At 50.9% G+C, this 23,855-nt stretch overlaps 1 protein-coding gene across 2 annotated transcripts in view; it reads left to right on the plus strand.

Moving 5' to 3' along the window:
- The window catches only part of LOC135257121 (BTB/POZ domain-containing protein 7-like), a 47,187-nt gene that overhangs the window by 17,905 nt on the left and 5,427 nt on the right, over positions 1–23,855 (plus strand). For both annotated transcript variants that reach the window (XM_064339564.1, XM_064339565.1), the window contains exons 2-8: positions 7,238–7,500; positions 9,040–10,161; positions 19,276–19,484; positions 20,919–20,994; positions 22,418–22,578; positions 23,094–23,237; positions 23,655–23,847. In XM_064339564.1, the coding sequence (XP_064195634.1) occupies positions 7,419–7,500; positions 9,040–10,161; positions 19,276–19,484; positions 20,919–20,994; positions 22,418–22,578; positions 23,094–23,237; positions 23,655–23,847 (1,987 nt within the window). In that variant the 5' untranslated portion in view covers positions 7,238–7,418. The remainder of the gene's footprint in view (positions 1–7,237; positions 7,501–9,039; positions 10,162–19,275; positions 19,485–20,918; positions 20,995–22,417; positions 22,579–23,093; positions 23,238–23,654; positions 23,848–23,855) is intronic.

Raw genomic sequence — 23,855 nt, forward strand, 5'->3', positions numbered from 1 at the left:
TAGATAAGAGCATCTGCTAAATTACAGTAATGTAATTTAGCCTAATGAATGGATGGCAGAGGGAAACCAGAAACCAGGACATGAGCAAGTAGTGGCTTGTAAAGATGAATTCATAAATAAAAACCAAAAATGAACATTGTGAAAATGCACAATGTGGAAGCGGAAACGTCGATTCACAGAAAACAAGCCTGTTGCACAGAAAGGCACTTTACTGTTTCACAATAGGCAGTTTGCTTTAAAAATAAGCGTGTTGAGAAGCGGAGTATATTTTATAGCGCTATGGATCATATCCTGTCCACTTCAGCGAAGCAATGCGGAGCTCTATGAACTGCAGCCACACCTGGCTAATTCAGTCTCGCTCCCATGCAACTTAAAATGGGAAGACATAAATTATCTTTTAAAAACTTCAAAATGCTTCAGGGGATTTTGAATTAAAGTGGGGACAAGTGCAACGGCCAAATTTCTTTCTTTTTTTTTAACCGACCTACTATTTTTACATACTAAAATTATTTTGGAATGGCCTATTTCTGTAATAATCCAAGCCATTTTCAAGTGGGAATGTGTAGGGAATTAATATTCTGTTCTCTCAGAGGGAGAAGTAGCTACATTGTTTTTCTTCTAAGCCAAACCAACAGTTACAGCCGGACACTAAGCCAAGGTTGTTCTAATAGTAATACGCATCGAGGTTGATGAGGACAGGGGTGGAGAGAAGTACATACGTTCCTTCATGAAGAAATTTCTTCATTAGATATGCCTCAGTTGTGTTGTGGTCTAGACGTAGGCTGTTCTGTCAGGCTGTCCAGCCTTATAAGTAGTCTCCTCAGTATCAGGACTAGGGATGTATTCAAATAGTAAAACTCCTTCCTACTAGGACCCCAGTACAGGAAATGTAGGAAGAAGCCTGAAGTCACTGTTACTCAGACAACTCATGTGAAAGCACAGTATGTTCTCTCTCATTGTAAGTCACTCTGCTTAATTCTTATAAATGAATGATGTATAATCTCATAAAGCTGAAGAGACGGAGGGAGAAAGACAAACCGAGGGAGAGAGAGAGAGATGGAGGGAGAGAAAGCGAGATTGAGTGAGAAAGAGTAAGCTGAAGCTCAGAGGGGACCGCGCCTTCGCTGTTGCAGCTCCAACACTATGGAACGACCTGCCTCAGCACATCAGACAGGCCTCCTCTCTGTCTGTTTTTAAATCCCTCGTCAAAACCCACCTCTTCTCCTTGGCTTTTGACTCCTAGTAAGACAGTGACTTTATTTTATTTTATTTTATTATTTTATTTTATCCTTTATTTTATTCCTCATTTTATCCTATTTATTTTATTTTATTTTTTCCTATTTATTTCTCCGATTGTATGACTGTTACCTATATGACTATAGCTATGATGTGTTTCAGAAAGCTATGATGTGTTTATTTTGCAATGTATTTATTTTTCTGTACAGCACTTTGGTCAGCCATGGCTGTTTTAAAGTGCTTAACAAATAAAATTGGATTTGATAGTAGCATGGGGGATGGTGGGAGAGGGAGAGACATGGAAGGACAGGCCTAGATGGGAAGGAGAAAGAACGAGAGAGGCTATAACGGTTAGATTTAGACGTGCGAACAGGAGAAGCAGGTTCAGTGAAGAGTCCCGCCCGTTAAGGACCCCGTGCTCACGGCCCTCACGGTCACTGCGTCTCCCAAAGGAACGACCGCGAACGCAACCGTGACCTCGAGGAGCCTGCCCGCGCGCCCTCTAATTACACGAGGACGACGCGGCGGAACATTACGATCGACGCGCTTACGCCGCCGATTTAATAGACCCCCTCCCCCCTCCACCATCGACACCTTAATGCACTGAGGATTAAGTGCTCCATCTCGCCCGGCACATGATTGATGAAGTGACTGATGGCTGCTTAGCGATTCGCTGGCACGGCTCGGCTCTCCCCCCCCCCCCCGCACGGCGGTGCCTTCTTAGCGGCTCTCCCGCACATGACCGTTTTCATAACCGCCTCGTTAACATCGTGCCTCCCGGCGAGCGGGCATATATTTAACGCGTGGCCCCGGGCACTTTTTATGATCCCGCTCAACCGTCCGCGGCGATCGGGCCGAACCGCGGCCCCAGAGGACCCGGCCTCTCCGGAACTCTCCGGAACTTTCTCTCGGACGCGCTGCCGGGGTTTCGTGTTGAGCTGGGGGGGGGGGGGGGCGGGGAATTGTCAGCGTGTAGGTTCTTCGGGCTGTCACGGGGGAACGTCGTGGTGAAAGTCCTCTGCTGGCGACTCGTCGCGGTCTCGAATAAAACCCCAGACGATGTCGGCGCTAACTGGACGGCAGCTCTGCGGGGAGGTGCGTAATTGGCCGAGGTGCTGCCAGTGGTCGGTAGGGCTCTTCTAACCACGTTGCGCAACATCCCTTCTGGCTAACTCGGTGCCTGTAGCCTGCCTGCACCGGCTGCACGTGAAGTTTGTTCCTCTGATGCCATGACTCCGCAACTCAGCCAGAGGACTACGGTATGAAAACGGGACCGGCAGCATTTCTCCCCTAACACCACGGTAGAGTTTTGCTTGCAAGGCGCTACTCCCGCCAGCGAACACTGAAACACAGCCTGCGTTGTGTAGCTGAGTCACATTTACCAACTGATGCAGCTCTCTTTGAGAGAAATGTATCGAGGAGCGTTGCACCTGACCATCTATTTTTGACGGCCAGGTTCCTGATGCCTCATACTAACGGTGAGCTCCTTCCAGCTTTTCAGGGTTGTTTTCACGAAAGAAGCCCAGCCTGCCATTGAAAGACGCCTCTTTCTCCGGCGGGTGCTTAGTTGAATTTGGGCAAGTGTGTTTTTCCACATGAAGCGCCTGTGTGGAATGGGGGTGTCCTCTGCACAAGCTCATAGCCTATGCAGTTAGCCTAGCCTCCTCTCAGCTGTCTGCGGTCACTGCAAGGCCCATAAAAAAAAGTCCTCCTCCGCCATCTTGTTCTCCTTTTTATTTTCCCTCCTTTCAGCCGGCTCCTTAGTGCCGCGTGAACCCTGCGAGCCGCCTCTGTGGCCGTCTCTTTACGCGCCGTGTGTGGTCCCGTCGTTTGTTTGTGGTTTTTTTTTTCCCCCCCCCTTCAATTTCGTCTTCCCACTGAGACTTTGTAAAGAGTGTCACTCTGACAGGAATGCAGGCAAAAATATGCAAATGAACATGAATGGGAATCTTTCCTGATACGTATCTACAGCTCTGCGACCCCCCCCCCCCCAGGTGCCTTCGGGGTCCTGATTAAATCTGAAGACCGGTGGCACCGGTCACTGTGGCCACACCCAGCACCAGTGGCAGATTGTCCTCAGAAGACAATGGGACAGATAGGGCAATCCCCCAGGGGATTTTTTCCCTGGGGCAGCCCAAGAACCCCCCTCCTTCCCAGAGGAGCCGGGTGACTGCTGTCGGCTCTGGTTTTCTCCTGCAAAATCAGGCCCCCAGTTGCCTGTTGAATGGAACGTGTGCACACCAGTGTTGCTTGCATGCAATGCATACCTTAAACCTGGCCCGGTTAGCCTTGAGTGCTGTGAGTGCTGTGAGCACTGGCTATCCAGCACAAGCATTCACAAGTCCAGCCGAAAGGCCTGGACCACCCCAGCTCTATGAACTGCTTCCAGCCTGAATGGGCACGGGGAGGGCACCCAACCGCCAGACTGTTGTTCAGTGAGGGAAGAGATCCAATGGGTAATTATGTGCCACCTTAAAGCCCTTAGTTTGATTTTACTCCAGTTTATTGGTTTACTCTTTTGGTCCAAATCTGGTAAGTGTTGGAACTTTCCGGAACAGTCAGCGGAAAGTCTGGAGCGAGGGAAGCGACTGCTGGGCTTAATGAATTGATGTAAAAGAGGCAGCGCTGTGTATTGTTTTTTTTTTTTCCGCCCCATAATCAGTCTGGTTGTGCGCCGGCCTTTGCGTAACAGACCAATCAGCACCCTCAAAACGGAACACCTCGGAAGACGTCCTGCCTGCCTACAGCCATAAAGATGGGATGAATGCATCCCCACCTCTACAAAGCGCTCCACTGCTGCTTTATAAGTGAATCTGCCCCTCCATTGGAAGCTCGTAAAGTCTGAAGTTTTGACGAGGACCCTTACCGACAGTATCTACCCTCTCCCTTTCCGTTCTTTCTCTGAACTGCGGCGTGTGTGTGCCGCTTCAGGGAGTGGAATCATTAATCTCTTCCTTTCCCTTCAGAAGTCGCCTCTCTCAGCAGTGTGTGGGCTCCAAACTGAATTACAGGCCCTTCCGTCGCCTCAGTTTTCTCAGCATAACCATTATCTCTTGGTCAGTTAGTGACCTTGCTTCACCTCCCTGGCTACCATGAATCCAAACACGCTTCCCCCCCACCCCCCACCCCCTATCCTCCATTGTCTCTGAGGTTATGATGGACAGGCCTGTGTATCAAGCACAGAAATAAGGATGGCTCTTGTTGGTATGCTGGCGTACCTGTCTATGTATAACCGTTGCTGGACTACACACTGGTTCTTGCTAAAAAATGGGGATTCTTTTCATTTCCTGTAAGTCGACTTGCAGAAATCTTGCAGTATTGGGTGAATTTTCCCTTTTTTAAAAAAAAAAACTTTTGGTGTGGGGAGGTTGCCTTCATTTGAAGCTAGAATTTCATGCTAATAAAACTCATGAAGTCAAGTCTTCCAGGCAATTCTACAACCTACCGTCTGGGACCGTGCCTACAGAGAGTCCTGTCTTACAGTTATTTAGACAAGTTTACGTCTAAAGTCTTACGTCTTTGTGTTGCTACAAAAACACATGCGGTAGAGAAGACCTCCACAAAGTGGAGTTCTTCTCACTGTAAGTTGGTGGGCGGTCAGCTAATACAATGTGTCTCTTTCCAGTATTATGCGTGCCTGAGTTTTGGAAATGACGTTTCAGAACTCGTGAGAATCAATATTAATTAAGTGCCTATTCCCACCGTCTGCGGGGGTCTGTGAAATCGTCAGATTGACAGTGTAATTCTGTGTATGTTGGGACCTAACTAGGGCTGCTCTCATCGGCCCTCTGTTGCGTGTAACAATATCTTGCAGTGATAATAGTGTCAAGGCCCTTGTAGGAACATGAAGTCACTGACATTTCTGGAAAATTAATCCGCAGATATCCGTAAAAGAAAAGAGGAACTGTTCAGCTGAAGGTTACCCACAGATAGTGTCCGTTATTAACCATCTCATGTTCCTTGAGTGTCAGTGTCTTCTAAAAATATGAGTGATGCATGTGATGGTGGAATCTTTCTTGCTTCCTCATATCAGCTCAGTCAGGGGAAGCTGTTCCCAGTGGCTCAGCATATGAGAGCACAAGTGACTGTGTCTGGCTCTGAAGATCCAGAGGTGAGCTCTGGTTTAGAGGAAGTGAGCTCTGGGTTAGAGGAGTTGACCTCTGGTGTAGAGGAGGTGACTGGTTTGGAGGAAGTGACCTCTGGTTTGGAGGAGGTGAGCTGTGGCTTGGAGGAGGTGAGCTCTGGTTTAGTGGAGGTGAGCTGTGGCTTGGAGGAGGTGAGCTGTGGTTTAGAGGGGGTGAGCTGTGGTTTAGAGGGGGTGAGCTGTGGTTTAGAGGGGGTGAGCTGTGGTTTAGAGGAGGTGAGCTGTGGTTTAGAGGGGGTGAGCTGTGGTTTAGAGGGGGTGAGCTGTGGTTTAGAGGGGGTGAGCTGTGGTTTAAGAGGCTCTTCTGGATGTCCTGATGGGTGACTTTTCAAAACCCAAACCCCAAAAAGTTTACAATGAGATAAGTTTATCATCTCATCCCTGCATTTTTTTCCTTTCGTTTTTTTAACCTTTTTGCTTTCCCTTTCCCCAATTGCAAGAATTCCTATTTTTTGGGAGGATTGAAATATCGGCTGATGGAAAACAGTGTGTGATAATCCTGTTTGAGTGCCGGTCTGGCCTGAGCAAAGCCGATAAACAGTTTTGCCTCCCTGCAGGTTTCACGCACCACCTCTCTGCCCCCCCCACGCCCCCACCCTAGCCCCCACCCTAGCCACTGCACAGACCGTACTGTACATTCCCATCAGTGGCAGACGCTAAGCCCTTAAGGCCTACATTCAGGAGAAACTGGAAACCGCTCTAAATTGGGGGGGAAAAAGATCAAAACAAACATGCGGGTGCCAACAGAACTTGCGACCGCGCCGTGTTCGAGCGCAACCCCCCCCCCCATCCCTTTTTTTTTTGTTTTGTCTGTCGCCTTGCCAACCTCACAACAAAGCAGTGAGGTCACCCGGCACGGGGTCCCGAGACTTGCGCTTGAGTTTCAGGTGCTCGCTGGCCAACGTTTCCTCGGAAAGGCGTCGAGACGAATCTCGCATCCTTGTTAGCGGACATTCAAAGTACATACTCGCTCCCTTGCAGAACGAAACCGGGAAGGATTCCCAAGTAGACTGACTCAGTATGCGAGCCCTCGGCACACTGCCGTGTGAGAACGTTCTGGCTTTTTGGGGTTCCCTGGCAGCTCTCAGTACTTAATGCACTGTGCTGCTGACTGTTCCAGCTGGGTAATGCTGGACTGGGGAATAAAAAGCTTGAGACTGATCTTGCACGTGCTCCTTGCGATAGAATTTGCTGTTGGGTGATGGGATTTGCAGTTTTCGTTTCTTGTTGCAGCCGTAAAAAGGTACAGCCATATTCTCGATGTCGAGGTGGACGGAACTATGAAACTAAACCTACGTGTGGGGGAGTCCACAAATTCTGTGGCATTCTTCCTGCTTGAGAATTTCTCCCTTTACTTCTTTCTCGTAAAGTGGGAATAACGTTAATTATTAAATTGGTTAAATATAATCTCTAGGCGGAAGTTTGAGTGAAAGCCATCTTATCCAGCTCTCTCACCCCACCCCCAGAAGAGTTCACCCAGTCCGGCTTGTGACAGTTTAACGAGAGGAACATTTACAGACTGACTGCATTGACGGAGGGACGTGGAAATAAAAAGATGGCGAGCTGCTCATGCGCTTGTTTCGTGGTGACGGCAGTTCGGTAATGATTTGCGGATCCGGAGTGGATAAAGCTGCTCGGAAACGAGGAAGACGTGTCGGGGCCTGCTCCCATCCCGATCCGATCGGGGCCTGTGGTGAGCGGCGCTGAGGTCTCCGCAGAGCCTCTGGATTGTTATCACAGGCAGGGGGTTTCAGGAAGCCGGGGGGTGGTCCACGTGCAGATGAATTGAGTGTTCCCACGATGCCCCTGTGTTGCTCACCCTCCCCCCTCTTCCCGTGCCGTTCTTCTTTTTCACAGGAATGGCTCGCGGGCTCCGGGGGTCCGCCGCGTCGACGTCCGAGGCCCGGTCCCAGAGAGGCGGAGCCGAGAGCTGAAAGGCGGGGGCTCGCGCGAGCCGTCGGCGTGGCGATGCGTCAGGGACGGCCCCCGCACGCGAAGTGAAAGCAGCCGCCGCCGCCGCCGCCGTCACCGCGTCACCATGGGCGTCAGCGCTTCCGGCTACCCGAACTCCTGCTCCCCTCGCTTCGGGGGGAGTTCCCAATCGCAGCACACCCTCATAGGTAGGCCCTGACCTCTCAACCTTTCACCTTTCGCCTGTGACCTCTGAACTCCTCTAAAAAAAAAAGGGACTCCTTCCATCTTGAGATGTCATTAATTCAGCGAAGCCCTTATGGCAACGGCCGTTGACCCATTTCCTTGAACCTAAGGAACCGGGTCAAGTGAGTTAACTGTGTAACCGACTACTTTAATTTATCAATGAAATGCTTGGTGACAGTGAGAATCAATGAGGGGAATGAGACCCCGTGGCACTCCAGGACCAGAGCTGGGTCCCCCTGACTTGAGGAATTCCATGTTTAGCTGAAACTCAGATTTTGTTGGTTCACTTGTTCACTCACTCAATTTTTGAGATCCGCATTAAGGAGAGACACCAGCCAGTATATACTGTATCTGTATATAAGCAGTGGTATCTGAATCAGTATTAAAAAAAGTGAACGTGGAGACTGAACATGACAGCGATATCGTGAGATGTCTTACTGTTGCGATACTAGAAGACTGGAGATTGACTTGCGTAACAAATTAAGCTCAAGGCCGCTGAGGACGACGGAAACCTAAACTGGGAACCAAGGGTTTCCTGTCATCTCTGGAGGCCGTTAGTATCTTTTTTAAGGCATGTGTCACAATGATAGACAGTAGTGTTTCGTAGTACTTTGTCCCAAATTCATCATCTTTTTTTTTGTGTGAGGGTAGGATCAACCCAAAAATATAACATTTTTACAGATGAGGTCCTTGAAAAGTATTGTCTTTTTGGAAGTACTGCTGGTACATTTGAAAGTTTCTCTGCTCTGAAACTGTTTTGATCAATGAACTAGGTACATCTTCTTGGTTAGAGGCACGTGTATAAACCCCGCAGAGCTATTACAGCCTAACAGCGAGGTCCGTATAGTTAAGGCTATCGCCGGAACGCCAGAAAGAGGTATTTACACATTTAACAACAGACAGTTTTTCCCCAGTGTTAAACTAATGAGTCAGTCATTGGTTTTGATTTCGTCATGGTTTTAAAAATAAGTCTGTTTCAAAATGTATGGTTTCGAAACGTTTAAGAATATTCCCTTTTTACATATTTAGTATTGCATATTTAATAATGGTGCATATCAAATAATAACAAACCTTCAAAAAAATTTGAGGGGTCTACTATTTAAATCTGGAATGGAAAAAGGGACAGAAGGCTACAAAGTTGATTTAAGGGCAATATCTACCAGAGACATTTACCCGGAATTGAATAAGCTAAAATGGAAGGATGCTGGGCTGCGTCTGTAGGTGTGCTGATGATGGCTGGTCCCTCAAACCACCCCGGCGTTCTCCTTCCATTACATTACAGGCATTTAGCAGACGCTCTTATCCAGAGCGACTTACACAACTTTTTACATAGCACTTTACATTGTATCCATTTATACAGCTGGATATATACTGAAGCAATTTCGGTTAAGTATCTTGCTCACGGGTACAACGGCAGTGTCCTTACCCGGGAATCGAACCTGCGACCTTTCGGTTACAAGCCCAGTTCCTTACCCACTGTGCTACACTCCTTCCCCCTGCAGGGACGGCTCCCTACGGCCAGCAAGGCTACGGGTGCGAGCCCAAACTCTACAGCCCGGAGCCCCAGGGGCCCGACCGGCCCGCGGAGCGGAGGAAGAAGACCTCGGGCCTGGCCACGCTCCGGAGGAGGTTCATCAAGCGGCGCAAGGCCGGCCGCTCCGCCGACCACGGCCGGCAGATGAGGGAGCTCCTGTCGGGCTGGGAGGTGCGCGACGTCGCCGCCCTGGTGGAGGAGTACGAGGGCACGGCCGCCCTCAAGGAGCTGAGCCTCCGGGCGGACCTGGCCCGGCCCGAGGCGCGGGGCCTGCGCCGCGACCTGGCCGCCCTCTACGAGCGCCGCCACTGCGCCGACGTGGACCTGGTGTTCCGGGGGGCGCGCTTCCCCGCGCACCGCGCCATCCTGGCCGCCCGCTGCCCGCTGTTCCGGAAGCTCCTGCCCCCCTCCCCGTCCCCCGAGCGCGACGGCCCGGTCCCGGTGGACGCGGCGCTGGGCGGCGTGGACGCGCCCACCTTCCAGGCGCTGCTCCGCTACCTGTACACGGGCGAGCTGGGCGGCGGCGGCGGCGACGCCCGGGCCAGGAGCGCCGACGTGCTGCTGAGGCTGAGCGAGGAGTTCGGCGCGCCCAGCCCGCTGGAGGCGGACATGCGCGGGCTGTGCGACCGCATGTGCTACTACGACTCGCTCCTGAGCTTCTCCGCCGAGGCGGGGCCCGGCGAGGGCGAGGGGGCGGCGGCGGCGGCGGCGGCGGGGGGCGCTGGCGGAGGAGGGGGGGAGGAGCTCCGGGCCCACAAGGCCCTGCTCTCGGCCCGCTCGCCCTTCTTCCGGAACCTCCTGCAGCGGCGCACGCGCTCCGGGGAGGAGGCGGGCGACCGGGCCCCGCCGGGCCCCGCCCGCATCGTGCTGGACGAGTCCATCATACCCAAGAAGTACGCGCGGGTGATCCTGCACTGCATGTACACGGACGCGGTGGACCTCTCCCTGGTGCTGCGCAGCAGCCCCTCGGCCGGGAGCCTCGGGGAGGTGCAGGCCCTGGTGGCCGGGCGGGGGGGAATGACCCGGACCGAGGAGGCCATGGAGCTCTACCACATCGCCCTCTTCCTGGAGTTCAGCATGCTGGCCCAAGGTATGCCTGACCCCCGAGCTCCACACTCACCTTCTACCGGCCAACCACCACCCTACCCTGCTCTATACTCATCTGCTACTGTCCAGCCTTACCCACCACCCCTACCTCCTGCTCTATACCTCCTATCTGCTACTGTCCAGCCTGTACCCACCACCCCTACCTCCTGCTCTATACCTCCTATCTGCTACTGTCCAGCCTGTACCCACCACCCCTACCCCCTGCTCTATACCTCCTATCTGCTACTGTCCAACCTGTACCCACCACCCCTACCTCCTGCTCATACCCCCTATCGCTACTGTCCACCTGTATCCACCACCCCTACCCCCCACTCTACATCCAGTACCTGCCACCGTCCGACCTGCACCCACCACCCCTACCCATGCGCCCCATTCTACACCCCCTGCCTGCTACTGTCTGATCTGCACCCACCACCCCTAACTCTACACCAGCCCTACTCTTACCACCACCCCTCTTGTAACCTCCACCCTTCCAATATTTTTTATTTATTGACCTTTCAGCATTATTACAGGTTCATAAAGACAGTTGTCATTAAAAACACTGAATTATTTTGCTGTTGCAATAAAACATCAATACTAAGCAGACTAAAAATTTAAAATATTGAAATTATCTAAGCCGAGATCTAATCTCGTATCCCAAATTTAAATTTAAAATCTGCTGTCATTTAGGAGTCAGTATTGTTCACCAGCTTGTTCACGTGCGAGCTGTCAGACTTGAGGGATTCAGACTGGGGGGGTGTGTCACAGCGCATTTGGCTCATCTTGTGTTGAATGCTACAGGGAAACCCTCAACACCCAGACAGTGCAGAAAATCCATTCCCTTCCTCACCTCCAGTTATGTTTTTAGCCGTTCTTGCTGATGAAACAAATACGTTGCTAATTGCTTGCTAATGTTGCGAGATTGTACTCTACGGTATGCGAACTGGTTACAGTCGCCAAGCTAGCGTAGGCTAGCGAAGGCTTTGTGCATAATGGTTTTCTGCATTATTCTCGAGATGGAAACTGTTTGTGTCCAGAGAAAATGCAATGCAATAAGCACGCATGCAAGAATTCTCAGTGTTTCACAAACCGCGGTTCTTAAGAGGAAAGCAATAACACCGTCAGCTTAAATAAGGATTTCTCCAAAGTAATTTTATATATCAATAATCATGAAATATGCAGGCTATTATTTTATGTTAAAATATCTTCTATTAAAATGTGGGGATTCTGAATTGGAATGTAATTGGCTGAAGGAGGCCATTTTGATCACGCCCAGCTCATTGTGAAGGTACAGCACACACAATATAAGCCCATCGAGAAGTAGCGTGATACACCCTTGGAGGATTGATTATTGGATCTCGGGCCTTTTTGTCCAATCGTGTTCTCCATTTATTCAGAGTAAGCGATTGCTCCAGGGTATGAGAAATGGATTTTCTCAGTCTCAGTGCTCACCCTTCATAAAATGGATTATTGACTGTTTACCCCCTCCCCCGCTCCCCTTTTAGTGAAGATGAGACACTGTTCACTGGGGAGTTCTTGCAAACTGGGATTCGTATGGCGTTCAGCACTGAAGTGTTGTTAGCGTGTAGACAATGGAGTCCCTGTCCTTATGACGTCCGCCCGGGTTGAGTTTAGAGCGGCGTGAGAGATCGCGTTGAGGTCGGCTCGGCAGCCGTACGGCCGTACGCTCCGCGCGCCCCGAACGTCATGGTTTCGAGTTCGAGAGTCGGGGGGGTTCTCCCGAAGCTGCGTTGTCGTCGACAGCTGTCGCGAGACGCCAGCGCGTCCCGGGACCGGCCGCGTAACGGCGGGTGAACCGCGCTCGCTCGGCGTGGTAGAACGAGGCGACGTTCGCCGGCCGTCGCGCTCTGTTCAGAAGCGACGCTTGCGAAGGGGGGGATTTCGAGGCCGGCTCGTTTCATGGGCGCGGGAAACCGCGTGGGCGGTGGGGGGGGGGGGTCGCGTCTTCGAGGAGCACCGGGCGGAGTCTGGCGTGACCTCAGCGGACGCTGCAGCTGACGGAGATGGCTTACCGCCCTTCGACCGCTCGCATCCGCCATTCTGATGTCGCGCGTCTAGTGTTTTGAAACTGTTTACTAAGGCCAGAGTTCAACTATGCCTCTCGGAAGGACATTAAAAGATGAAAAACACAGCGTTTTGCATGTGGACGGAGTGTAGCACAGTGGGTAAGGAACTGGGTTTGTAACCGAAAGGTCGCAGGTTCGATTCCCGGGTAAGGACACTGCCGTTGTACCCTTGAGCAAGGTACTTAACCTGCATTGCTTCAGTATATATCCAGCTGTATAAATGGATACAATGTAAAACGCTATGTAAAAAGTTGTGTAAGTCGCTCTGGATAAGAGCGTCTGCTAAATGCCTGTAATGTAATGTAATGTCTAAGGTCGCATGGCAGCTGGAGGTGCAAAAATGAGACGCTGAAAGAGAAGTCAGGAGACTGTGAACTGCTCTCCTGCTTCCATGGATATTTTTTTCTCGTTCGCACATTAAAAGGACATTCCTGGCCTTAAGGAGCTGTTCTTGTTAAAGCTTGCGCGAACGTAAGCCATCCTATGAAAACGTAAGCGTTTCTTTGAGCGGTGAAACTGGCCTGCGACCCTTCTGACGTAGCGCGTTAGCATCGACTTCCACTTCCACTCGCAGAACGTCGTTCCGTCAAGTCAGGGGTGTCCAATCTTATCCAAAAAAAAGCCCTGTGTGGGTGTTTTGCCTTGGCCCAGCGGTAAGGCACCTGGTTCTTGATTGAAGACCGTGATTAGTTAATTCGTTGCATCAGCTGAGGCGGGGTTGGGCTGTAACAAAAAACCTGCACTCCTTGTTCAGTTGAGTTTGGACACCCTCGGATTACATGATTTCAGGAGGAGCCCTGGTTAAGTGAAAGTCAGCTGGGGCGGGGGGGGGCATATCTCCTCAGTCGACATTCCCATGCACAGGCTATGAGAGAAGCGTTGAGCAGCGTTGAGTAAAGCTGCTCAGGAACAAATTTCTCAGAGCAGGTACCTTGACACCGAAGCTCTGTATTACGTGTGTGCGCACGTAGCTCGATTCATTTTCATGTATTACGTGTGTGCGCACGCAGCTCGATTCATTTTCATACGTTTTAAATTGTACGTTCGTGCGATTCGTTCCCGCTTTGGCGAAGCCAGTTTCCCCAATTCGGCATTGTAATGCGATCGCCGTCGAGCGTTTCAACAGCATCTCACCGAAAAAGAACTTGGCAATGAATTGTGGGAGCTTGAGGCGAGGGAAAAAGGGGAAAATTGTTGGGCGCGGTGACTTTCAATTTAAACTTTAAAAGGTAGGAACACCGGTATACCGATGTGGGCATGACTGGTTTTGAAATCTGTTGCTGGGAGCAGAAATGCATGTTTACATATTCTTGCCCAATTAAACCGGACTGGAGGACTTCCCAACTACATTATCGGGAGTAATTTGCTTAGCTTTTAGGAGCACTATCTTATAATTGAGAAGCAGGACATTATGAATGTTGTGCTCTGGGTGTTTGTGTTGTCGTACGTGTATGTGTATTGTGGACAATCTCCACCCTACATAGCCACTACATTTACAAATCAATTTCCATTAGTTTTTGTTTTTCTTACCCTGGTTGCTTTCATTTTTTTTTAAAGCATTTTTACACGATGTATGAATTTCAGATTTCATTTCAATAAGAAAGTTAAAGCATTGTTTCACAATTTTCCATAATGGAGGTGGAAGGAAACGGTAGTTAATCAGCATATAACCACTGTTTGGGCGTAAGCTTTTTTTTTTTTAAGTCCTTTAAGAAGTCAAGGGTACAATTTCTGCAAATGGCCCAATCACTTCCTCTTGCCGTGGTCAAAGCCGTCTGCCGTCCTGCAAACGAAAGACAAACGAAAGAATTTCACGAGCCTGTTTTCATACAACAGCACAGTAATCGCATCAGTGGAAAGGCTGAACGCCGAGCAGACCACAGGCCCGGCCAATTAACATCCGCTTCCTGTGCAGCGCAGCTAAATATTAATCGACGTGCACACACCCCCTTTTCCTTCCCTTTTTACGAAACGAGCGTTTCATAATCCGTTTCCCGTTTGACTCTTTACGCTTGTTACAGTGCAATGTGTAGCTGTGAGAACCCGTTTTGAAATGTTCAGGTTATTTATTTTATTTATTTATTTTCCAAAAGTAGAAATTCCATTCTAGTGTTGGTATCTTTAACTCTTGATTCTGTAGCTATGGGAGGGCAGGGGACTCGCCTTTCCTGTGCTGTCCGTGCTCTTTCTCCATCTCCTGTCCCCAGCAGGGATGACTCGGCAAAAATGTCCACAATCCCCAGTTACAGATAACCGGCTCTACGTGCTCTCGTTTTGTCCTGCTGCATCTCTCTCTCTCTCTCTCTCTCTCTCTCTTTGTCTGTCTCTGTCTCTCTCTCTCTCTCTCTGTCTGTCTCTCTCTCTCTCTCTCTCTGTCTCTGTCTCTGTCTCTCTCTCTCTGCTCTCTCTCCCCCCCCTCTCCTCTCTCCCTCTCCCTCTCTCCCTCTCCCTTCTCTCCTCTCTTTTCCTCCCTCTCTCTCCTCTCTCTCTCTCTCTCTCTCTCCCCCCCCCCCACCAATCTCATTCTCTTATCCTTCTATTCGATCTGCGCTCATCTCTCCTCTCTTGCCCTTCGTTAGCTGGACCTTCCCCCTTTTCAGCGTTCGCTTCGGGGGTTAATTTACTCCGAAGGGCCGTGCCGCCCCCCCCCCCCCCCAAACTAGACAGATCCTTGCGGACGGCGTATTAATATTCGCCCCTGCCCCCTCTGCGCTGGCGCTGAAAACGATTAGTATCTTATTATATCCCCTCGGTGAGAGCGTGAGAATTTCAACCAACGGCCCCCCTGCCAAGCAGGGTCAGGAACTGCAAACGATTTCATCACCCGAAAGAAGAAAAAGAAAAATCGATCGTTTATGTCTGACTGCTGGTAAAAAAAAGACCTTTAGAGCAGCAATAAGGCGCTATAAATCTGACCTGAATGTTTTGGTCGTGTGCCCTATAGCCTCCCGTGCACACGGGGGTGACAATTAGTGACATACGTGGCTGCTTCAGGCCCTGCGACCACCGGGGGGGCCCCTAAAATATATATTAAATATATAAAATGTATATTGTTTATTGTGTTGGTTTAGGGGGGGCCCTCAAATCAAATCCTGCTTGGGGCCCCTCAAAGCTAGGACGGGCACTGCTTACCGACCTCTGCTTAAGTCACAGCCTTTATGTTTAGTACCTTTTTATCTTAATAAAGGAAAGAGATACGTGTTCGCTGTACTAAGTGCTCCCAAACAAGATTAATGGTGCAAGGTTTTGACCTTCCAGGGTCTTTGTCAGTTGTAGCTGTTAGGAAACACTTAGTGCAGTGTATGCAGGCATCTCTTTCCTTCACCAATATATTTTGTATCCCTGGCAGCTGTGAAATTTTTTAGATGGCCAGTTTCTCATTTTTTCGGCGCAGAATTTGTGGATGCGTGGTTTTTGGGCATCTGTGAACCTCTTCATCCTATCCCCGAGCTTTACGAAACCAGCGGAACTAGAAGAGAAATCTCGCATGGTCATCTGGTCGTACGGAGGAGTGTGAAATGGTTTGACCTTGGCGTTGCACGCAGCTGACTAGGGAAGGGTCAGACGAAGATGGAGGGAAGTCCGCTGGGACGCGGCCGTCCTCAGGAAGACGCGGAGCCTTCCCCGCGGCCAGCGGTCCGGGGTTCGAGTCAGGATCCCAACGGGAAGGCGCCGCTCGCTAGACCACGCGGCTGAACGCATTTCGTTTTCTTTTTTTCTTCTCGTATTTGCTGTTTCGTTTTAAACAAGGCCTCCAGCGACGCATGCTCAAAACGCGATTTAAGCATCGATCGCGGAGGAAGCTGGACCCGAAGGCGCGATCGAGCGCCGCGGACGTGAATACCGATATTTCAGGGGGAATTGATTCACACGTCTACCGGCACTGTACATAAAAAAATGAAGCGGGAATGTTGTAGCATTGTAGTTGAGGGAGAGGGGGAAAAAAAACAGCAATAGCTGTTATGTTTCCAAATGCTTTTAAACCCCCTCTGGTACGTTTCACTAAAAGGAAAAACAAAAAAAAATGAAGTCCCCGCAGATTGTAATCGTGCGTGTTTATGAAGGAAAACGCTTTCAGGTATGTGCATTGTTGAAAAAAATGGCTAATGGGTACCAAACCGAACTTTATTAGACTATCGGTCTCATGCTAAGCCGTGGGAAAGAAAGTTTTTTTTTCTGGTATATGAGGAAAGCGACCGTGATATTTCACCAGTTCATATGCCGGTAGACAAAACGCATCCCATGTTTCAGTTCGGTCCTCGGCTCGGATGCATTTCGAATCGGCTCGTAATTGTTTTCCGTGGGTGACGCTAGCCCCCCAGATTCCCCCGAGCTGGTTATCGAGAGCGGCTCGGAAGTTAGAGAGCCGTCTTTGATGTTTCGAGAGCGGCTCTCAAGTCCGCTCCCCGCGTCCCCTCTGCTCTCGCGGCTTCCTCCTTAGCGCCAAATTGCTATTTTTAAACTCATTAATATTAATGAACTGCTTATTATGCATTATTCAATATACATGGATTGCGCTCGTATTATGCCTCGCAGCTAAAGAAACACAGAGGTGCATAGATTAAGAAGTAAAATCGGAGCGGTTCACGAAAAAAAATATCCACGCCCAATTTTCTCCCCGAATATTATGGTGAGAGGCGGCTCCTATGTAACTGCGTACTTATGATTTTGGAGGTACATCCAGCACGAGCGTGGTGACGCGCCCTAGGCTCCGGATAAAACCGCGGCCATGCCAGTGCCCACAGACTGGCGGTCCGACCTGGCAGTGCAAAGCGGGCGACGGCAGGCTATCGCTTCAGTTGCCTGGGTAAGCCCAGCCTCATCGCGCGGCTAGCGTCCTAGCTCGGCTAATCGGGCGCTCGCGGTCCGCCTGCGCTCGCAGTGCTAACGACGCGGCCGTACGCAGTGTCGCCAATTTGTCGCTAGATTTCGTCGACTTTTTGACGTTCCTAGCGACGGAAAATCTTATCCATCGACTAGCGAGAAATTTGGCGACTTCTCGCAACTGTGGCCACCTCCATTCTCGTTGTCGAGCTAACGCTAACACGCTAGCACCCCCCCCCCCCCTCCACCCTCCCGCGCTTTAATTGAGGGATTTGACGGGAGCGGAGATTCGACGGGAGCGGGGTCGGAACGAAATGAGCTCCAGGTTAATTGAGGAGCCGTCCCGAATCCTCTCGCCTGTCTGTCACTGTGCGCAGGTGGTGTTGACCGCTCTCTCTCTCCGGCTGCCTTCATTGCTGTTGCAGTTGGTTTGAATTTGAAATCCTTTCAGGAATTCTGTTGACATTTAAATGTCACAAATAAAAAGGCCCCCCAAGAACAGGAAGGCCTGGATGACCTGAGCGTGAGAGACCGCCGTCTCTCTCCCCTACCCTCTGCCTCTCAGAGGTGCAGTATTCCATCCCTCAGTGCTTCCGCGCGCTATGTCCGTGCATAGCAATTTGGTTCTTGCAGCACTGTGCTTTCAGACAATGGCTCGCACTGTTACGTCGTCAGTTTTTGTGTCTCTTCCGATGCTATCCGGTGGCCATTATTGCGCGTGCAGCGTGTTGCAAGTCGCCCTGGACAAAAGCACCTTCGAAATAAACGAATGTAAACGCGCAGTGTTCTCCCCGGCCTTTCGGCGGCGCTGTCTTCCTCGCGTAGCGCGAGAAAAACGGCGAAATCTGCGCTCCCCGACGTTCCCCGACCTGCGAGCCGCGTTACGGCCTTTTTTCCCGCGCGATCGATCGACGGCGGCGCTCTTTCCCTCGGCGCGAGCTGCGGCCCCCCTCAGCCAGCGTTCGTCTTCGGCCCGTTCCAGTCGCCCGGGCTCCGAGGCGGCAGCGGCGGCGGCTCGGCTAACGGGCTCCCGTCCCCTCCGTCCGATCGAGTTAAACCTGCGAGTTAATCAAGGGCCCGAGTGTGTGTGAGAGCGTGTGAGTGTGTGTGTGTGTGAGAGCGTGCGGGAGTGTGTGTGTGTGTGTGAGAGTGTGCGGGTGTGTGTGTGTGAGAGTGTGCGGGTGTGTGTGTGTGAGAGTGTGCGGGTGTGTGTGTGTGTGAGAGCGTGCGGGAGTGTGTGAGAGTGTGCGGGTGTGTGTGTGTGAGAGCGTGCGGGAGTGTGTGTGTGTGTGAGAGTGTGCGGGTGTGTGTGTGTGTGTGTGTGTGTAAGAGTGTGCGGGTGTGTGTGTGTGAGAGCGTGCGGGAGTGTGTGTGTGTGTGAGAGTGTGCGGGTGTGTGTGTGTGTGAGAGCGTGCGGGAGTGTGTGTGTGTGAGAGTGTGCGGGTGTATGTGTGTGTGTGTGTAAGAGTGTGCGGGTGTGTGTATGTGAGAGCATGCGGGTGTGTGTATGCGAGAGTGCACACCTGTGTGTGTGTTTGTCTGTGTGCATACATGGGAGAGTGTGTGAATGTGAACACGCGTTGGCATATGTGTGTGTGTGTGCATTGCGTGTGTGTACGCATGCGTACTCAACGTTTTCTAACGGCTCCGAGAAAAAACGCGGGCGGCGGCGAGGGTCGGCGGACGACGCGGCGAAATCGCCGCGGCCCGATCGAGCGAGGGAGGCGGCCCGCGGTGTTAAAGCCGCCCTCGTCCGCGGTCGCCGAGTGTGCCGGCCTCGCCCTCCTCCCGCGGCACGAATATATCTATATATATCTTAGTGTAGTTGCGTTTACCAAGAGCATTTCCTCTGCACGTGCACGTCGATTAGCAAAACCAAAAGAGAAAACCTTAAATACTTTACGTACACTTGTCACAATAAGTAATTTACCCAGCCCCTTTAATCATGAAATACTACGGTATTACATCCAACTCCCTCCATTGAAAACCTCAAATCCGGGCCTGGTTTTCTTTGCTCCCAGGTAATTCGCTGAACAATTAGTGCTACTCTTTGGCCAGGCCGTCTTTAAGCCTGACTCCCAGGTAAAGGGAGGGTGGAAAACCAGCAGTTCCTGGACCTGGAGGGCCGTTATTCGAGTAACAGGGCTCTAGGGTTTTTGAGCACTGTTGTTAATGACCTGGCCCTGCCCCCCCCCCCGTCTCCCCAGGGTGCGAGGACATCGTGGCGGAGAGCATCTCGCTGGACTCCATAGTGGCCATCCTGAGGTGGAGCTCCCAGCCCTACGGCTCCAAGTGGGTGCACCGGCAGGCCCTGCACTTCCTGTGCGAGGAGTTCAGCCAGGTGATGGCCTCGGACACCCTGTACGAGCTGGCCCAGGAGCACCTGCTGGACGCCATCCAGTCCGACTATCTGCAGGTGAGGCGTCTACATGGGGTTACCCATTGGATAGGATAAGGCGAGTACGTTATTTTGAATAGAATTGAATCTGCTGAGCGCATTGGTTTCGCACCCCGAGCCGTTTCCCGTCTGATGGTTTAGATTTCCTACACGGAACGCCCCGGTTTTTTTGGGCAGGTAATCCCTCAGCGAAACTACGCCGTCCTGTTGTTTTTTTTTTTTTTCCGAGGCTTTGCGGAACACCTCTGCTGATCCGTCGAACCTTTTTTTAAATCTGCTCTAATCTGCCTCTGAGCGATAACGCGGAAGCCCAAATCCCGGGGATTGTGGTATTTATTTATTTTTTTTTCTGGGTCAGACAAAGAAAACTAACTTTTTTGGGTTTTTTTTTTTTTTGTTTTTTTTTAAACCAAATTTGGTTAATTTTTTCCCGCACGTTGAAACATCGCACTGTGTCGAAAACGCACCGGAGCGGAGGTTTATGGGCGCTCTCGAGACCCGCGCCGTTCGATGTGAGGGTGAGGGTGAGGGTGTGTGGTGTGTGGCAGCCGCATAATAAACGAGGGGCTCTGCAGGGACCGGGTGAGGAAAGGCTCTGGGCTCTGAGGCTGAGGCCCGGCCCTGGCCCTGGCCGCCGCGGGGCTCGGGTGGACCCGCGTAATGGGAGCTGACACGGCGGACCCACACGGGCCCTGGGGGGGGAATGGGGGGGGCAGGGGGGAATGGGGGGCGGGGGGGGGATGAAGGAAATGCAGTTAACCTCCCGATCGACCCGTTTGTTTCCGGTCTCGCAGTCTTTTACCGAGGTCCCTGTGGACCCGAGAGTGCATCTGTACGTGCTTGCGCACACACGCACGTGCAGGCATACACACACACGTGCACATGCATACATGAACACACGCAGACAAGCACACTCGCATGCGCTCTCTAGCACATGTGCACACACACATGCACAAACATGCTTACACACACACACACACACACACACATGCGAACAAGCACACTCTCACACATGCTCTCTAGCACATGTGCACATACACACACACATGCAAGTGCACACTCCCACACGCACACTTTCACACGTGTACGCACGCATACGTACACATACGCGCACACACACACACACACATATGCCAACGCGTGTTCACATTCACACACTCTCCCATGTATGCACACGGACAAACACACACACACACACACACACACACAGGTGCGCACTCTCTCACACACACACACACACACAGGTGCGCACTCTCACACACACACCCGCACGCTCTCACACACACACACACACCCGCACGCTCTCACACACACACACACCCGCACACTCTCACATACACACACCCGCACTCTCTCACACACACACACTCCCGCACACACACACACACACACACACACACACGCTCTCGCTGACTCCGGCCAGCCGTAATCACACCTGCCCTCATTTCACAGGCCAGCGAGCAGGACGTCCTCAAGTACGTGGTGAAGTGGGGAGAGCACCAGCTGATCAGGAGAATGGCAGACAGAGGTGAACCGGCAGACCGGCAGATTTTTCATCGTGCATAAATCTTGTTGTGTTGTCAGACCTGTGTGATTTCCTTTTGCATCAGCAATAAATGGCAACATTCTGCTTGTTATCAGTGTCAGTACTGAGGTAGTTATGCAGTATCAGTGTCAGTACTGAATAGTTATGCAGTATCAGTGTCAGTACTGAGTAGTTATGCAGTATGAGTGTCAGTACTGAGTTAGTTATGCAGTATGAGTGTCAGTACTGAGTTAGTTATGCAGTATGGGTGTCAGTACTGAGGTAGTTATGCAGTATGAGTGTCAGTACTGAGTTAGTTATGCAGTATGAGTGTCAGTACTGAGTTAGTTATGCAGTATGAGTGTCAGTACTGAGTTAGTTATGCAGTATGAGTGTCAGTACTGAGTTAGTTATGCAGTATCAGTGTCAGTACTGAGTAGTTATGCAGTATGAGTGTCAGTACTGAGTTATGCAGTATGAGTGTCAGTACTGAGTTAGTTATGCAGTATGAGTGTCAGTACTGAGTTAGTTATGCAGTATGAGTGTCAGTACTGAGTTAGTTATGCAGTATGAGTGTCAGTACTGAGGTAGTTATGCAGTATGAGTGTCAGTACTGAGTTAGTTATGCAGTATCAGTGTCAGTACTGAGTAGTTATGCAGTATGAGTGTCAGTACTGAGTTATGCAGTATGAGTGTCAGTACTGAGTTAGTTATGCAGTATGAGTGTCAGTACTGAGTTAGTTATGCAGTATGAGTGTCAGTACTGAGTTATGCAGTATGAGTGTCAGTACTGAGTTAGTTATGCAGTATGAGTGTCAGTACTGAGTAGTTATGCAGTATGAGTGTCAGTACTGAGTTAGTTATGCAGTATCAGTGTCAGTACTGAGTAGTTATGCAGTATGAGTGTCAGTACTGAGTAGTTATGCAGTATGAGTGTCAGTACTGAGGTAGTTATGCAGTATGAGTGTCAGTACTGAGTTAGTTATGCAGTATGAGTGTCAGTACTGAGTAGTTATGCAGTATGAGTGTCAGTACTGAGTTAGTTATGCAGTATGAGTGTCAGTACTGAGGCAGTTATGCAGTATGAGTGTCAGTACTGAGGTAGTTATGCAGTATCAGTGTCAGTACTGAGGTAGTTATGCAGTATCAGTGTCAGTACTGAGTAGTTATGCAGTATGAGTGTCAGTACTGAGTTAGTTATGCAGTATGAGTGTCAGTACTGAGGTAGTTATGCAGTATGAGTATCAGTACTGAGTTAGTTATGCAGTACCAGTGTCAGTACTGAGTTAGTTATGCAGTATGAGTATCAGTACTGAGTTAGTTGTGCAGTATGAGTGTCAGTACTGAGTTAGTTATGCAGTATGGGTGTCAGTACTGAGTGATCATGCAGCGTTGGTGCAGAGCAGCTGTGCTCTTTCTGTCTCAGAGCCCAACCTGCTGAGCGGCACAGCCCACAGTGTGAACAAGCGCGGCGTGAAGAGGAGGGACCTGGACCCGGAGGAGCTGAAGGAGATCCTGTCCCCGCTGCTGCCCTGCGTCCGCGTGGACCACATCCTGCCCGCGCACAGCGAGGTCCTCTCGGACGCGGTGAGAGTGTGTGCGTGTGTGCGTGTGTGCGTGTGTGCGTGTGTGCGTGCGCTTGTGTGTGCGTGTGTGTGTGTGTGCTTGTGTACGTGCGCTTGTGTGTGTGAGTGCGTGTGTGTGTGTGTGTGTGTGTGTGTGTGCGTGTGTACGTGTGTGCTTGTGTGCATGCGTGCGTTTTTAGCTGCTGACACCCATACCAGAGGAAATGTGCAGACTGTATGGATCATTTTATCAGTGATTTTATTTTATTTTTGTGTGTTTTTATTTTGATATTTGTTGTCCTATCTGTGATTTAAAAAAAGAATTGTACTCATGTTACATATGCTTTTAATTTCTTGTCCTTCTTTTTCTACTGTATCTGTGAGAAAACAAAAAGGATGAAATTGAAAACTTACTCGCACTCTGTGGAAGATAGTCGGTCGTGCTTTGTGATTGACACATGACTCACCTGGAGCCCTGCCTGCCTTGCGTAAACCATGTGATGGATGGAGACTCCTCCCCCCTCCTCTGTCCCACAGCTGAAGAGGGGTCTGGTCAGCACCCCTCCCTCGGACATGCTGCCCACGGCCGAGGGGGGCAGGGCCAACGCCTGGCTGCGGCTGAAGAGCGGCGGGATCTACCTGAGGCCCCGCCTCTTCTCCCCCTACGTGGAGGAGGCCAAGGTACGACAGGGCGTAGGCCCCGCCCACCGGTGCCCCGCTCACTTCTGCCACAGTCACAGTCAATCTGAGAAAGGCGCCTGCTGATTGGCTGAAAACCAGTAGAGGGAATGACAGGCGGATGGTGTCCATGGAGACCAGGAAGGAATGCGGATAACTGCAGTGACAGTTATATCTGTCACTAACAATTTGAGACTTCATATTATTAAAAATAGTTTTTATATACCTGTTTTTTTTCCTGTTAAAGACTTCCTGCCTATTATGTGTGCATGTTTGCATGTATCACTTGTATGGAATGGCGTAACTGACATGATTGACACTTGATTGAGCCAGTCTGAGGGATCGGTGGGCACAGTATGGAATGGGCTGGTGGGCGGAACCTCTGACTCTCCCCGCCCCCTCCCTCTCCAAAAACGGCAGGCTGCGCTGGACGAGCTGATGGTGGAGCAGGCGGACCTGGTGCGTCTGCGCATGGTGCGCATGTCCAACGTGCCCGACACCCTCTACATGGTCAACAACGCCGCCCCCCAGTGCTGCCACATGATCAACCACCAGCAAACCCCGGGCGGCCAGACCGTAACCCCGCCCTCCGTGGTGGCCAATGAGATACCAGGTGGGCAT

Source organism: Anguilla rostrata, chromosome 6, assembly GCF_018555375.3.
Source record: "Anguilla rostrata isolate EN2019 chromosome 6, ASM1855537v3, whole genome shotgun sequence".
NCBI classification, from domain to species: Eukaryota; Metazoa; Chordata; class Actinopteri; order Anguilliformes; family Anguillidae; genus Anguilla; species Anguilla rostrata.